The 17,283-nt window shown below is 42.6% G+C and overlaps 1 protein-coding gene across 2 annotated transcripts in view; it reads right to left on the bottom strand.

The window, feature by feature from the left end:
- Nucleotides 1-17,283, bottom strand: part of N (neurogenic locus Notch protein) — a 252,933-nt gene that overhangs the window by 130,515 nt on the left and 105,135 nt on the right. Inside the window, exons 1-2 of one of the 2 annotated variants that reach the window (XM_077412492.1) lie at nucleotides 8,371-9,793; nucleotides 6,717-6,850 (exon numbers count right to left, since the gene is read on the bottom strand). In XM_077412492.1, coding sequence (XP_077268618.1) covers nucleotides 6,717-6,850; nucleotides 8,371-8,420 — 184 coding nt within the window. In that variant the 5' untranslated portion in view covers nucleotides 8,421-9,793. Of the gene's footprint in view, nucleotides 1-6,716; nucleotides 6,851-8,370; nucleotides 9,794-17,283 lie in introns of those variants that run through there. The other variant, XM_077412491.1, reaches the window with a different exon arrangement.

The following is a 17,283-nucleotide window of genomic DNA, read 5'->3' as shown; positions in this document are numbered from 1 at the left end:
AATTTTAAAATTTGATGGGTTAATATATATATATATACTTATTTAACTTTCAATTAATTTTATCAAATAATATGCAATTATCGGGACCAAGATAGTTAATATAAGTTGTCAAGATTTATGATAACCGTCTTTTAATCCGTATAATAACAGAAAGTAAGCTGAGGAAATAATTTGCTACATTTCTCGCTTTTCTTGCAGAATAAAACTTTTTATATAAAATTATGTAATTAGAGCAATAATCTTTGTCGTAAAAAGAAATAAAAAAATAAATAAAAAAGAAATGGAAAAGGAATGGAAAGTAAAATAGAAAAGATTTTGCAAAGCGATTCTCTACTGCTCGTCTATGATGGAAAAAGTCAACCACGATATATATCACTTGCTGCCACTTTGCGCCACCTTACCAGCTATTTGCGCGCGAACTCCTACGTATCTGAGTCACTTTACAGAGTCAAGTTGAAGATCCGGAAGAACGAGCTAGAGAATGTAGTGACGACACGTTGGACTGCACAGTGAAATAGATCCAGACCGGACAATGCGCGAGAACGAAGGCATATACGAGACATACATCGTGAGGACACTTGTTAAATGTCGTCGTACGCGCCCGCTTTGTTATTACTCGATTGTTCGCGGTTATTAATTATGCAACATCGCGCAGAGAGAGAGAGAGAGAGAGAGAGAGAGAACGGTTTTTGTGGCGGATTTTAGAAGAGAACACGGAGGAATATATTCAAGAAGACACAACGAAGAAGGTATTAATAACACTCACAAAGCGGCAAAACGTGTCGAGAGAAACGCGGTCGCTCTGAATAGTCTAGTCTACGAGAAGAATTAAAGAGATTTAATTAAGTGTTGAGTTCCACTCGACTAATAGAGAACGATGTAACCGAGAAGTCAATAATATTCCTTCTCTTTCTCCCTTCCTCTTTCCGCGTCACGAGTCGCGCGGCTGTGTGGATTCAATCGCTTCTAAACGTTTCTACGAACGATATAGCGATGCTACATTAGGTGTGGGTGGCGATGAGAGAGGTACGCATACCTCGGCGTTAAAATTCGTGTACCGTTGCGCGAATGGTAAGATGCAAGACGACACGTGGGAACGAGGCGCGAGTTATCGCGCATCGATGTAATAATTATCAGCAGATCGATCGCGACGCGTGACGGAAAACTCCGGTCAATTATGCGCTCGTTTCCGGGTATCGTATAGGTTAGGCGAAGTACCGCTTTCGTATTCGGCGAGTATATAAGAAAGAGAGATTGTGATGTACGTGTACACAATGCATATACCCTACGTTCCTGTTAAATGGGCAAGAAAATGTTGGAAATTATTGGCGAACGTTCTTACGGAGAATTCGATTGGCAAACATCACTGCATTCCAACACTTTTAATTGCAAATATTATAATACTATTTTAAAGATCAAAAAGTAAAATAATTAAGATGTGATTAAAATAAAAGAATCAGTATAATGCGATTTATTATACAATTTTTCCACGAAATAAGAAAATTACTTAGAATTTCAACATTTCTGATAATAAAATTTATTAAATATTTTCTATTTGTAAAATTGACCTTAAAAAATTTATTCCAAAAGTGATGTACTTGCAAAATATATTATATTATCTACAATATCTACATGTGTAAACATGTATAACAAATGATCATATTAAAATATGTTTAAAGAGATCTTGGGATCTTTAAATGTACATAATAATTATAAAATAAAATCGGAACAATCTTCCCTTGGTTTTGATTCTTCTTCTATTTTTCTTTCTATTTTCTCTTCGACATATTTTTTATCGTACAAATCCGTACGCACAACAATTCGCCATGGAAAGGAGAAAACAGGAATTGCGAAACAAATGCACATTTTATTTCGCAAATTCTGTCTTCTCCGGCTCTTCGTCGATCCTCCGATCGTCGTGCTACGCACTTTATGCCCGCGCAATAGCATAAATCAGCCCGAGAACGGATGTAACTATATCCACCTCGCTCTTCCTCAATGCATTCCAATGTGTTGTCCATCCACGCATACAGACAATATTCTACGTTTACATGCAGACTATGTAAACTATCTTACGTATAGTCTATGTAGACGATAAGCAGTGACCAATGACAACTTTACTTTTTATGCAAAAAATAAAATAAATGATTTTTTTCCGTAGAATACATTTTTTCACACACACATATGCGTATATGTCGCAGCCAATACAAGAAACTTCTATATAAATACCATGTAAGAAGATATTTGCGAAAACCAGGCGAACATTTCGCATTTTCGCATTTTCTATGTTGATATGTTTATAAATGCGCGAACTATTAAGTTACAAAAATTAAGTGTAGCAAGACAAAAGAGTAAATATATATACCCGATCGATTCTCAATCTTCGACATCGATCAGGGTAAAATGGATTGGAGCGATTCAATTGGACGCAGGCAAAACTTGCTTGATTTCAATTAACGCAGCCTGTATTAATAATAGCTCTGTTACAATTATTACGAGAACCAAGATGGTAGCCAGTTGGTAAAAATGAAATACTCTCTTTTGATTGACAGAGAAGCTCGTATGTATAAGATATATATTATTTTTTAGAATCTGAACTTGAGTAGACTTTTGATATCAAAATCATCAACCCAAGTTTATTAGATATTTTTTTATCCTCATAGAATTATTTTATAATTATGACAAAAGATATTATATCGTAGTACATTAATAAAAATAGAATTTTAACAATTTAAGGGTTTGTACTTGTTATACCGAATACATAATTATTTTAACGATATCAAAAATCTGATTTTTTCACAGAAAATTAATATGTTTATAATAAAATAATTAGATTTTGCATTAGACATCACGCCACAAATGATCGTTTCTCAACAGAAAAACTAGGGTTAATACCATATTAATAATTTGCAAGACATTATACTAATAAAACGGATAATAAACTAAAAACATCGCACAGTAAATGTAAAATGCAGAAAATAATATTTAGAAACAGTCCCTACGGCAGACGACAAGAAATGAATCAACAAATTAATCGGTGTGAGAGCATTGACGGAATAAGCACGCATCGTCTCTCACGAGACTATTCAATTCTCTAGCGGTGCCGACAAAGTACAACTTCAACAATAAATTCGAGCTTTTTGCCGGTCGTCGCGGTACGCGGCGAGGATAAAAAACCGACGATTTAATTCCTCCGCAAGAACTTCACCGAGCCAGTACAATCGTCGCGGTCGATCAATCGACAAGACTTCTTCGCTCTCTTTCTCCCATTTTGACTCGTTCGCTCCGTATCATCGTATGTGGTTACGTGTATATGTGTGTGCATCATGTGTGCAATGATCGAATCAGAACGAGAAAGAACGGAGGAAAACGGTAGACCGGCGAGATAGTTCGGTCCGGCTCTAGAAAAGCGAGCGTTGCAGTGTTGCAAGCAGATCGAGAGAGCCAAGTCATCTCTCTCCTTTTCTATTCCCCGTCCACTCTCCCTCTATCTCCCTTTCTTCACTCGGATCGTCTTTCCCTCCTCTTTCGACTGATTAATCTGCGAGCGCGCGGTTAATCGTTTAACCGGCGCTCGATAAAGCAGTTTCTAATTAGCGGAATGAAATGGAAGAGGCGTGATCGGATCGCTCGACCCAGGGAAATCCTTTGCTAGGCAGGACCGTCCTTAGAAAGGAGACGCTGGTCGCGTAATTAGATAGAAAGGGATAGAGTAGAGTAACCAAGTTAGAGCGAAAAGGAACAAGAGAAGAGGGCGGCATATAGATGGCTCGTGCTCAGCACGAAGAAAAGCCAGGCGAGGATAAGAGTTAGGAGAGCGGGTTGCTGCAAATTGAACCATTATGACTACCTAAGCAACCAAATCGACTCGAACTTGTACCGAGAACCCTGCCGAGGATAGTTACGAACCCTCAACCCCGTGAAGAGCTTTTTTCGCACTAAAAGCGAGCAAAAACGCATAACCAGAGCGAGCCGAGAGCCGATGCGTCAGCTGCAAAGAAATCGACAATGAATGGAGAGAGAGAGAGAGAGAGAGAGAGAGAGAGAGAGAGAGAACGCCAAACCAGAGAGAAAATATGAGTAATATGACAGAAAGCGCGCGTAAGCATGCTGCTGCAAATTGAACCATTACAACTAACGATGCGAGCAAATCATTTCGAAAGCGCTGGAGCATTTATCCTATAGCAATACTATTTCGCGAAAAAGTAAAAGTCACGAAAATAAGTGCACCTACACAATGCTTAGAAAAAATTTATTTAAAGATACAATTTAAAGAGCCAATCTGAATAAGTATTCCTCGTCTTGGAAAGAGAACCGATGAAATTGCATAATATATCAAGCGATACATTTTTCTAATATCTGAATAATACACCGCATGCCTGTAAATCTTATATTTTTTATATAACCGAAAATATAACAGTAATGCAAACATATTAGAAGCCCTAGCCACCCATATCAATAATATCAATATTAATACTGCGATTATCGAAGAATATCTACTAGATATGCCGTGTGTGACTGATTGACAGTTAGGACAAGAATCGACATGTTGGAGGGAATGCAAAGAAAAGGAAAAAAGTAAAATCTTTCGACGGTAATATATACCGGAACGCGAAACTGAAAAGAGATTCTTCAAGTGAGGAAGCTTAGCGATTTCTCGCCAGCAGGCGAGAAAATCCAGAATAGTTATAAGTCTCATCCTGACGACGACCAAGGTTGATCCGTATGATCCCCGAGCGCCACGAGTTTTCCCGCGCGCGTTAATGATCGCCGACACTGCGCCCGGGGCACGCGTTCTTCGAGTTTCGATCCTCGCGACTTTATCGGAGTGTCACGGAGCAGGGTGAGGAAGAACGCGGAGCAATGCGTTTTACAGGAGCGTGCGGAAGGCGTCGCCCTGAGCGAAGAAGACGATAATGACGGCCGGCCCCGCGGTCTTCAGTCTCGTTCGAGGTGAAACGACCGAGAAGAAGACCGGGAAGAGGATGATCGAAATAAAAGCCTCGGTGCGTGTAGTTATGTGCCGGTTTCTTCCGGTTGTGGCCTTGGATAAAGGCTTCTTAAACGGACGCCTATATACCGAAACAAGTGGAAAACATGGGAACATACTTTTTTATCCCAATATAATATCGCAAAATATACTTCAATAGACGCAACAATGCGCGTAAACGAAGTTATGTAAAATACATCTGCAACATCTAATTTGTTACTACTCTTCGTTTCATTCGTTAAAAATATCTAAGAACTTATATGAGTACGCGATAAACCGAGATTCGATTAAAATATAGTGAACAAATATAGTGAGATTTCAATACGTATAATGGCAATGTCCTTAAATGACGTGATTCTCGTTGCTCTAATTTTCAATTGTAAAGAAGTTATTTTTATGCAGAATCAAAAACGTCGACTCGCGTGAACAAATCAAAATCGCGTATTAGAAAAGGCAAAATACAGATATATGCGATTAAAATAAAGTGATATACGTAAAGATAAATATCAGTATACAATTTGAATAAAAAATTCAAACTGCTAACGATAAAAAAAATAAGATTACACATTACATTTTACAATGTTGCACGCGTAGCATCAAACAGTACCAGAAAGCACGTAACAGTCAATAATGAAGAGCCACCTGCGAAAAGGTAGGACTCCGCGTTTCTTTAACGGGAAGAGACACGCCGCGCCGCGCCGGCAAGGTGGGCGAAGAAGGAGAGGGCGACGGGGAACGAAGAAGCGGACGCGCCGCGCGCCGTCGTAGAAGGTGGGGTCGCCATGGTTGTGGTCCGCCTGGGAAAAAGAGGGCCACGCATCGTAACCCAGGGAGCGAGGAGGCCACGCTAGGCTGACCCTAAGGCTTTACATTAACCATCCACCGTGTACACACGCACGTAAATGGCCGTATCGGCCACCCCCTTGGGCCCCGGGCCCAAGTTTGTACCTGTTGCACCGAGTAATCATTGCCCTGCGGGAGCAGCTCCCTTTTGTCCTCCTCTTCCCGCGTCTCTCCTCCGCCTCCTCGGCGCTTTCTTGGGGAATAAGATTGCGCGACGCGCGACAGGCGCGAAGGATCCTCTTATGCTCGCGGTAAACAGAGTGGAACGCGCGAGAACATCCCCGAAAAGACCCATTCGAAATCTCGCGACGAATTATCGGAACACATCCGCAATTAGACCGGCAAAGACTTTTGTTCCCGAAAATGTCGCACGGCGACGAACCTTCGCGCTCGCGAGAACAAACCTTGGCCCGGTTGGTCGTGAGAAAAGTCTTCGGAAACGGTTTTCGCGGACACCGCGGGATTCGGAGTGACTCGATAACAGAGGAGAGAACGAAAGTTATTCATTACGCGCGTCCGGAAGCGAGCGACGGAAGAGGAGGGGGGAAGATAAATCCGAGGAGTTACATACGTATACTTCCACGTAACTGTAACTGATCATAGGATCGCGATATTCTGAAGAGACGGTGGAAATCTCCGAGGCGCGTAGATTCCACTGTCATTCCTGGTTACCTTGGTACGGAGGTAATTCTGACGCGGAGGAGAGCGAGGTTGGAAAAAAAAAAGGAGAAAAAGAACGAGATACGCGAGAGAAGATCGTACGTGTTGATATACGAAAAAGTTTCATCTTTCGCGGGATTGGGGGGGTTAGTTATACTATACGTAGCGCGGTGAGATGCCACGGCGCGATATAGGGGGTAAAAAAGTTTGCGCCGGTACTCACCTTCGGGGCAGATGCACTCGTAGTCGTGTTCGCCGAGCTGATGGCACGAGCCTCCGTTTTCACACGGCGACGGATCGCAGGGGATGTAGTCGCTCTCGCAGTTTTGCCCGGTGTACCCGCTCGAGCACATGCATCTGCAAAAGCGAGAGCGAGGCATAAATTCGAGTTGTTGAAGCGAATAATTTCTTTTCGACAAATAATCGATCTCTCTTATCAATCTTAACGATACAAATTGGATATGCGCGGGGTATCGAGTCTCCGCGAGAAATGTCACAGGTAAAACGATCCAACCAATTGAAAACGCGAAACAATTCCGTCGATATCGCGTCGATGTCGATGCCGCGGCCGCGACAAGAACGTAACACCGATGTAATCATACCATGTTCCGACGCGGTCTGCCAGTAATTGCAATACCGTTCGATAGGAGATAGTACAAGCGCGATTATTGCAACAATTACGGGAATCTATTGAATGGCACATAAATATCTTTGGTAAATGAGTCGGTAAAAAATCGTCGAAGGTCAAGTGTCGAAATAATTTCACTTTTGTGGAAGAAAGTTCATATACACGCATATATTACATATGTCGAATCACGTGATAATCACTTTTGTTGTAAAAGTCACTATTCGCTTCTATAAGAAAATGTTTCCACATAAGTTAGAATAATCGTCGTTCCAACGTGACACTTGTAATAATGATTATAAAACATATCTTAAAATAATGATTAAGATATATACATGCGTCTTTGCAATATATTTCACGTGATACTTAATTCAATTTAATTAACCCTTCGTCTCGCCCTTCGTCCGCATAGGTTTTTTTGGCACCTTTACGCCGCATAGGTGCGCGGGTCGTTTTCGTTCTGACGTTTTTTTTTTTTTGAAGTGTTAAAGTGTTACAAAAAATCTGAAAAAATTCACGGAGGTAATTCAAACCTTCAATTTGAAGTATCAATCATAAAATTATAAACAATTTAATTTTTTCACATAATTTGTATTTAAAAAATGGAGCAACTACAACTACAACTTGTAAAATCATCTTTTACTCAAAAAATCATAACTTTAATACAAATAAAGATATCGAAATGAATAAAAAAAGAAATTGAAGGGGAAAAACGTACCTCTTTCATAAAAAAAAATATTGCACGCAATTATTTTGAAATGAAGTGCTCGAGTGTTCGCCGCCAACCTCGTTTTTTTTTTTTCAAGAATTACGTGTCTCCCGTGACGGCTGGAGGGGGTCTGGCGCCTTGAAACTCGGTAGGCGGGTTCTCGGGGAGCATAACTTTTTTTACGGATTCGCAGTGGCGCCCTCTCTACCCGTTTTCAAAAGTTACAACTACATTTGATTTTCGCCCGGACGAAAACGACCCACCTATAGTGGGGGATGAAGAAGGGTTAAGTTATAATTTCATAATCAATATTTTTCGGATCGCGAATATTCATCTCTACATCATTTCCCCTAGCTATAAATGTTTGCAATTCGTTCACGTCTCATTCTTCGTCTCTAAAAGCTCGCTTTAGAATTACGATACTCCTACACCCGGTATCCCACATTCGTCGATGATACATCCATAACGGTGGATCCAATTTTATCTTTCATTTTGCGACGGCGCCGCGGCGATCAGCGAGATATTTCGTGGCGCGAAACGTACCTCGAACTCGCGACGAGCAGCAGGAGCAGAAACGCGCGGGTGAGATTCATTTTTGCTCGCAATCGATGCCCACGAACGGTCGCAACGATAAAACGTAATCCTCATATTTCGACGAGGAGCCTGGGCCGCGAATGTTCACTCCATTCTCGAAGAGACGTATCACATCCGTACGTACAACACCTTGGCACTATATCCTTCACTTTGATAATTACGATATAACCTTTCACGGTTCACTATCGCACTGCCCGCGGGGGCCACACGCGCGAGCGTAATCCAACTCGGTGATCACAACGTAAACAAGAACGCCGACCAACGAAGAAGCAACAATCCCACGGTATACTCGACGACACCGCTGTAGCAATAAACGAAACAATCTAACTGGGCGGTAGTGTGCGGTGGCCCGATGTCGACGATATCACAAGAATTCGCGCTGTGCGCGACAATTCGAATAAATTAATAACGCGTATATCGTGTCGCTTCCTCGAATCGGCGCGAATCGAACTCGCGCGGCGCGCGTCCCGGGGTGACGAAAAATTCCCGCGGCGTATTCACCAATTCACCGCGGCGTTCTCGGAGCGCGGCTTTCCCTTCGTTCGCGGCACGACGCCAGCGAGCCGTCCGGCGTTCTCCTTTTCATCGTTCCCGCGCTACCTCGCCTCGCGCCCGGCGCGCATCTTCTTCGCCCGGAGCTAAGAAAAAAAAAAATATCCCTTCGCTCCCCGTATTCCGCTTTGACAGCACTAGGACACCCGGCGAGAGAGACACACAGGCGGCTTCTCCCCCGCTTCCCCGTATATACGCGTAGGTATCCCACCTCCCGCCCTTTTGGCTTTCGGCTCTTCGCAGCGCGCGTCGCGAGTCGCCACCTGTCAGCACGCGATCACCACGCGACCCACGTTCCTCTCACGATCGCTCCAGAGCGACTCCGTTTTCCTTTTCCAGCTTCCGCCGAACACTGACGTTAGAGATGCCGATCCGCTTTACAATTTATAAGATCTCGCGCCGTGCGTAACGAGAAAGTCGGAGCATTGCCGGAGTCGATCACGCCGTTGACGGAGTCAATTAGTCAAACCGCGAAAGAGCTTCACGCGTGGCCTTCGCGTAGCACCGGAAAGTTCGCGTATCCAGCTTAAATCCGTGAAAACTCGGTCGAATTCTCGCCCCTCGTCGCCCCGAATTCTTCCGTCTCGAAGAAGTTTCGCACACTTGTTGCTCGCCGGGTTCAACGGTCGGAAAAACGGAGAGGCAAGATAAACGCGCGCGCGCGCGCGCGCACAGTGTCCAGGATCGATTTCTCACGTAACTGTCAATTCGCATCGACGATCGCTTCACTCGATTTACCGCGAATAAAACCTGTGTCTCGCGCCCAGCTCGCGAAATCAAAACGGGGGGACGCGCGCGCGGAACGTGCGTCGTCCTCGAACGGCTGGCGACTGACTAATCTTACCTTTCGCGGCGCACCGCTCAGAGGGCAGCAGCGTCGCATTTCGCACGGACCGACCCCTCCGCGCGTTCGCGGTCGCCGCCCCACCCCTTCGTCTCTTCGCCCGTCGCCGCTTCGCCCCGACCCCGTCGCGTCGCGTCGCTCGGTCCGCGATCGGTCGGTGGTCGCGCGCGCTTTCTCTTTCTCTTCGCCGCCGTTTCGCGTCCGATCTGCGCTCTCCTCTCTTCTCTCCTCTTCTCTCCTACTCGCGCTTACTTACCGCCAGCCGTCGCGCGTCGGCTCCCTTCCTCCCTTCGCCCTCGGCTCGCCGGTTTCGCGACGCTATCGTCTCGCTGCTCTGGGGCAGTGTCTTTTGCGCAAGAATGTCTCTCTCTCTCTCTCTCTCTCTCTCTCTCTCTCTCTCTCTCTCTCTCCCCTTTATCCTGCCACTTGAGAAGTCGATCAACTACCACCGACTTCGGTTATTTAATTTAACGCGTCTTTTTTTTATCCGCGAAAGTCAGTAAAAAGCATGAGGGATTTAATATCGACGGGATTTAATAAAGAATTGAACTTTCAAATAATTGTAGACAAATTAAATAATTAGGTACTGGTTTTATAGCTTGCGTATATCTGTGTGGATCAACTTTTATTCTTCAATTCATATTAGTAGATCGATTAGACAAGATTTTTTAATGGACGAATTATAAAAATATTATAAAATTAAGCAAGAATGTCAAATCGAATTCTCGCAAGTGTTTAATACACTTTTTTAAGCATGAGAATGTGCAAATTTGAAATATCGAATTCTTCAAATGTACCTATGTTGTCGATCAACTACGCCGACTCCGATAACATAAACTGACAATGAGACTATTCTTCAATGTGTCTTTTTTTTATCCGCAAATGTCAGTAAAAAGCATAAAAGATTTAATTAATATCGAAGTGTTTTGAGATAAAGAATTAAACTTTTAAATATAAATGTAGACAAATTAAATGATTAGACGCGCGCGCTGGTTTTTATGGCGTTGCGTACCTAGTAACTTTATTGATCAACTTCATTTCTCGTTCAATTCATATTCGTAGTCGTAGATCAATTAGACAGGATTTATTAACGGACGAATTATGAAAACGTATAAAATTAAGTAAAAATGTAAAATCGAATTCTCGCATGCAGATGTTCATTACGCTTTTTTAGATACGAGACAAGAATGCGTAGATTTAAAATATTGAATTTTTCAAGTGTGTAAATTTGTCGAACAGGACCAACTCTTTTATCCGCGATCGGACCGCGCTTTACCCGAGTCAACGGGTGCGTTAATCGTTATTTTCGTGCCTGAAACACGGTCCATCGCTCCGTTTACACGGCGGCAACGCGTAAATCCGCAAAATGACGGGCGGGGCGGGTCCCGGGTCCAGTGCATATTTGAGGAGGACCGAGTCACGTCGGGAGCAAAAACAGTGACTTAGGTTTGACACAGAAATGCGTTTACGGAGTGCACCTGCACCCTCCGAAAATTTCAAAGTGACATCAATGCGTAACATGAAAGTTCGAAATAAAAACTCGTCCTCGATGACTAGATTTACGAAAAAACTTAATTTTTGCTAACAAATTTTTAAAACAAGAAAGGTCTCTTTATATATAAATACGCAAGTATCCGCGTTGTTACGGTACAACGCGAATGATAAGACATTTTATATTTTAGAAAACTAATATTTTATATATAATTTTATTATACGGTACATTATATTCAAATTCGATTTGACTCCACATTTTATATTATATTCTACATTATATATTATATATTATATTTTCAAATGTTCGCTGCATAATCGTACAAGATGATTATTTGCCCATGATGCCGCGTTCAAACAACCGTTGTTGTCATCTCGAAGGCGATCGACTTTAAAATTTAATTTTCTTGTTTGCCGACATACGGAACACTCCGATTGGAAAGATCTGCGGGCAGAACGATGGAAAGCCGCGAGGCGTGCTTTCCAAAGAGCGAGGGGACGATCCGCATCTTTTCGTTCCCCGCGGAATACTCGACAAACCGATGACAACGACCCTCTCTCTTCCTCTCTCTCTCTTCTCTCTCTCTTTCTCCCCGATATCCTGCGGGCCCGAATCCCACTTGTACACGTTTTGTAGCAACGGTTCTCCCTCGCCTAATCCATTATTCCGCGTGACCGACCGCAAATGATTTCCGATACATTCGATTTTCGAGAGGCCCGTCGATCGCACGTAGATTATCTCTCCCGCGCGACGCGACGCGCCGCGCCGGCGGCGCACTCAATGGTCCAGCGAGGATATTCGGTTCGTTGTCACACTCACATCACGGAAAACGAGATCGCAAGAACGAATAATGCGGGTCGCTGGAGTTGTTTACCCGGGAACACGCTTTATTTCGTCATAATAATTCGAAAAGTGGATCCGAAGATTTCTTCTCCGGGAATCTCTCGACTCTGATTGGCGATAGCATCGTTCATGTTCGCGATAAAAATGTCGAAAGTTAACTGCTCCATTCTTATCATACACTAAAAACTTCCACCGTTATAAAGGATTTCGCATAATTACCACACGACGAGCCGAGGTAGGAAGTGCTGTTGAATCACGCCGGATTTTTCTTCCGCGATTAATTATTGTCCGGCCACCCTAATTAATTAGTCATTCGATAAGCGTTGAGATCCCCGCGCCAATTAAGACTTCAGCGTCTAGGATCGGGCCTAGCCCCGACGCGATGCGCAGCCGCGTTTATGTCGGCGCGAGGAACTCGCCGGCTCACGATCGTGCAAGGCTTAATGGAGAAGGTAATCGATGGAAGCCGAACCCGAACGTATCGCCACGATAAAGTCTAATCGACAAGTATAAACATCTCACGTGGCATATAATCAAAATAAAAGTCCGCCGTTGACGGCGCGGTCACGAAGCGACCAAGCAACTTAAATAAATTTTGCGATAAGTGAAGTGATACCTACGTTCATAGTGACCTCGAAATTCGCGCGGCAATATTTGTAATTTTATGAAACAACTTTATGAACTAATTGGCGCGTGAATGCTTCTCCACACGCGTTACTCGCATATGTTTTATTAATGTATAAATATAAAATTATTTTTTCGAAATTTCTCGAAATAATCGTAAAAGGTTTATGGCAACTGCATTAGAGTTTTTCAACTGCGTGTTATTTATTTTGTCTATGCATTGATACATCCTTCACAACGTATTGTGTGTTTAATCATATCTTACGATCTTAATACACGTAACCTTTCTTTCTAAAATTAGTATAATTACATCAATAATCAATAATTGAAATATTTCGAAGATTATTAAGAGAGATAAAAATATATACTTTGACTTTTTTTTAAATGTCAATCTACTCCCAGCAATTAACATTCAAGAGCATTTTTATTTACGAGAATTATTGCATCGGCAAAATATCTTGGTCGATCGGTCGATTAGTGAAATAAAGCTATTTCATTTCTAAACAAAATTGATAAGAAAACGCACATTCATATGTGCGTGATGAAAATGCATCGATAAATTGACGAGTCATGATAAGGATAACTCGGAAACAAATGGTACAGGAAAAACCACAATTATTGTCCCACATCTTCCTCAACTTTTTTTACTTAGCAGCAGTCGGATTCAAATCAATAATTTTTCCGTATGATTTCAAATGTTATCCCTAATTGTATTTTGCCCTTTCCTTTGAAACATGTTCCTTTATTCGAGACGATTCTCTTCAATCTATACTCTACGACATATGCAGCGTGGTCGCTTTTTATACATCAGAGGGAGGACAGTGCAGCGAATACGATTGGCCGGCGACATAATTTCACCATTCGCTTCGACGGCCGGTTATTTCGCTCCGTCGCGGTGTAGGAGGGGAGCAATCGCACGCGAAGGAGCACCACGGAGAAACGAAATCGTCTTCCACGAAGGAAGAGGGAAGATGACGTCGGAGGGGACGGAAGAAGACCGATCTACGGCCATTTTTCAAGAAACCGGCCCATAGAAATTATTGCGGCAGCCCGCGCATCGCGACAAAAAGTCGCTTTTTCATTAGGGTCCCTTGATGCGCGCCCTCCTTCGACACTGCGAACGGCGGACGGATGAAGAAAAAAGAGGGGCGGGAGAGGGCCGGGATTAATCGAAAGTCCGTCGACCGAAAATCGCCGCGGCCTCGCATGTTTCGTTCAACGAGTCTTCCGTTGCCGGCTGCCGGTGGTCGTCGTCACGACGTTTTGTCATTAGCCGCTGAAAATTGATACGGGTCTGCGTTGTGCGATTTAAGTAACTTGCGCCGCCGCCGCCGCCGCCGCCGATTTAATTGACGTCAAATTGAAGCGTGGAGGGAAGATTGGATTCTCGCGAGAGAGCGACCGTCGAGACGAGCGACGTAAAGGGGGAAGGGCAGAAGGCTGAAGCTCGAAGCTCGAGTATATCTTCGCGACCGGCTCGTTTCCGATCTTTACGACGCCATCAAATTTTGCGACGAAAAGATCCTCCGACAGAATATTAAGTGCCCTTTGGTTAATAATGTCCTCCCCTTTCTCTATAGTCACTGATGCGATGTTTGATTACGGCTTCGTATAACAAGGAATTACACTGTCGCGCGGGCACCTGCTTCCTTGTACTTTCTTGCGTCCATTATTGACACCTTTCGAGTGATTTAAAGGACTGATAAAATAACGATACGTACAACGCGCACTCCTTTTTCTTTCTTTCTTCCTCTTTACTCTTTACTCTTGTTATATTATATGCCGTTAACATATTTCTCACGTATACGTGCAAAAGACTTTTTCACATAAAAATATTTACACAATAGGTATTTAATTCTTCATATTCTAATCCAGCATTGTTGCGCGTTAATGCGATAATTAAAGCGAACCAAGTTTAATCCATATAGGTACGCAATACATGTATCTCGATGATTTATGTAACGCTTTCGCTTTCTCCATTGTATAGAAACGTAAGCGAGCAAAGTTTTGACGGCGTCTATAAACAGATGAATAATTGCGGTTTAGTTTCTGACAGAAATGGTCAGACCCGTTATCGCGATTCACGATAAATCCTCCTCGCGATAAACAAGGTTTTAAACCGTGGTTTTGTTCCGGTTGGAGATTGCGCATTATTCGCGGCAAAATATAACAGGAAGTGCGCGGTCCCCCATTACAGACGTTACATAAATGTTCGTGAATGTCGATGAAAAAATCACTGGGAAACGACTTGTCTTCGCCGTCGCGGTTACACGAGAAAGAATGCCTTTTCGTTCTCGCGCGAATCCTCGTGATGCGAGCAAACTCGTGCACGAATGAATTCCGTACGAGTTTAAACCCATACAATCCAGTTGATTGCACCAATAATGCTCGCGTTTAATGTGCCACTGCCGCAACGAGCTTTTACGTAAATCGAACATGCAGCCGTCTTTACGGCATACGTTTATTATTACGTCTATTATGCGCATTTATGCGCCTCGCAAAACTTGTTACTTAATTTTACACTCGCTCACAAGAATTTACGATTACCGTTTCGCGTTGTTGTTATCGATGATTACGTTCCGCATTTAATATCTTTCGCGGACAATCTGATCACAAGAACTGGTGCGTAAACCAGCAAAGTCGAGACCTCGTCGCGGATCAATATGCATCATCCGCTACAGCGCGGTTCTCTCTCTCCTCTCTCTTTCGGCTCGCCGCGAGAATCCTCAATTTGCGTCGATTAATCGTGCGCTTGAACGACAATTCCGCGCCGAGCGTATTGTATGTCCGGCCGGAGTGACGTAAACGGATACATCGCAAGAGTAAGAAGCATAAAACGCGGATTAACGTGGTTTTAATGGAACGCACGCACACATCCCGGTCGCTTTCCCGCCCTAATTGCCTGAATTGGTCGAAGTCGATATATTAATCATTACGTCGACGTCGTATCATTATGGCGACAAAATGAAATTTCGTCTCCTTGCAATCATTCAGTTGTAGCGTGACCAGTTTAAGAAATGCGTCCCAAAAATTTAACATGTATTTTATTACAATATTATTATTAAATTCTTTTCTCTGAAATATTATGTCAGGAAGATTATTCTATCTCCAGAAAAGTATTACGTGCACGTTTGTAAAATAAATATCAATAGACACATACAGTGTGAATAAATAAATTATAGATAGCAAGAGTTACAGTGCAAGAATTGTTTCCCTTCAGAATTGAGATATCTCCACGCTACAATCTCATTCACACGTAATCAAACTCACACGTCTTGATGAGCATGCATTAGCGGCGGAGTGCGCTGCATGACAAGATGCCAAGTGACGGTTCTCTCCAGTCTGTGCGCATATGTATCGCGAGATATACTTTTACTTCTTGCGCAAGCGTCTCGCTATTATATCTCACCGCGTCGTTAAGTGCAATTTGCATTTTCCATTGAGGCGACGCGTGCGCGCTTCCGTTTTCACACGATGTGGAAGTCGGCGCGGATCGTCGATTGGAATAGTCCGGCGGACCTTGCGGGCCTCGATCGAATGATTATCGAGCTCACCTACGATATTCAGTTTGCGTTATAAATAGTCGCGACGCGCGATCGACATTCAGCCGCGATAATGGGCGGCTTGCCGCAGCAATAATTATCGCCTCGACGATAATCTCACTCGTATGATTGTATGATCGAAAGCTATTATGGTATAATGTTCGCATCAATTGCCGATCGAAAGTTACATGCGTTAACAGAGAGGAAAAAATACTTTTTATACGTTTGCACTTTTATATCTTATGAATTAAAGTATAAGAAAGAGCTCTCTCTCTCTTATTATTAAGGAAAAAAATGTGTATTAAGAATAAGTAAAATCGTGATCGGTTTGAAATGTTAATAATAAAACATGTTCTCTTTTTTATAGAAAATAAGAAATAATTTCTGTTAAAGATAAAGAAAATACATGAAATTTCGATTTTAAATTGAAAAAAGAAAAGTATATTTATAGTGACTCTTGATAATTTCCTCGTCGCCCATGAATATACATGGGGTAACAAACGATTACACCAGTTGCGAATATATCATTAGAACTTCAAGGAGGGCGGAAGAATTCGCCCTTGGAAGCTTAATCTCTCCTATTCGATACACTCGACTGATGATGATATTATGGTTAATCATTCGATATACGCTTCTACAATACGTGGAACTTATCCTCGATTATGACACATATATTAATAAGCCGTAGTAAACCATAGATTACGCGCATTGATTGATCTACATTTTTTTCATAACGCAATTTTCGCAAGGTCGAGAAGAATAATAATTTTCTCAAGTATAATTGCAGTGAGTCCACGTCATCGATATATACCTATGAGAATAATCTTTATGTTCAAAAATCGGTATAAGGAAGAATCGATAAGAATTCTTGCCGTCAGTATCGACGACAGATTCCCATTAGACGAATATCCTCCATAAATTTGAACTAATTCTTATCAAATTGATTTGAGCAACCATGGCACCCT

The sequence above is a fragment of the Temnothorax americanus genome, unplaced genomic scaffold (genome assembly GCF_048541705.1).
Source record: "Temnothorax americanus isolate GAGA-0224 unplaced genomic scaffold, ASM4854170v1 Scaffold30, whole genome shotgun sequence".
Lineage (NCBI taxonomy): Eukaryota > Metazoa > Arthropoda > Insecta > Hymenoptera > Formicidae > Temnothorax > Temnothorax americanus.
The sequence above is the reverse complement of the archived record's forward strand: the minus strand, read 5'-3'. Positions and strand labels throughout refer to the sequence as shown.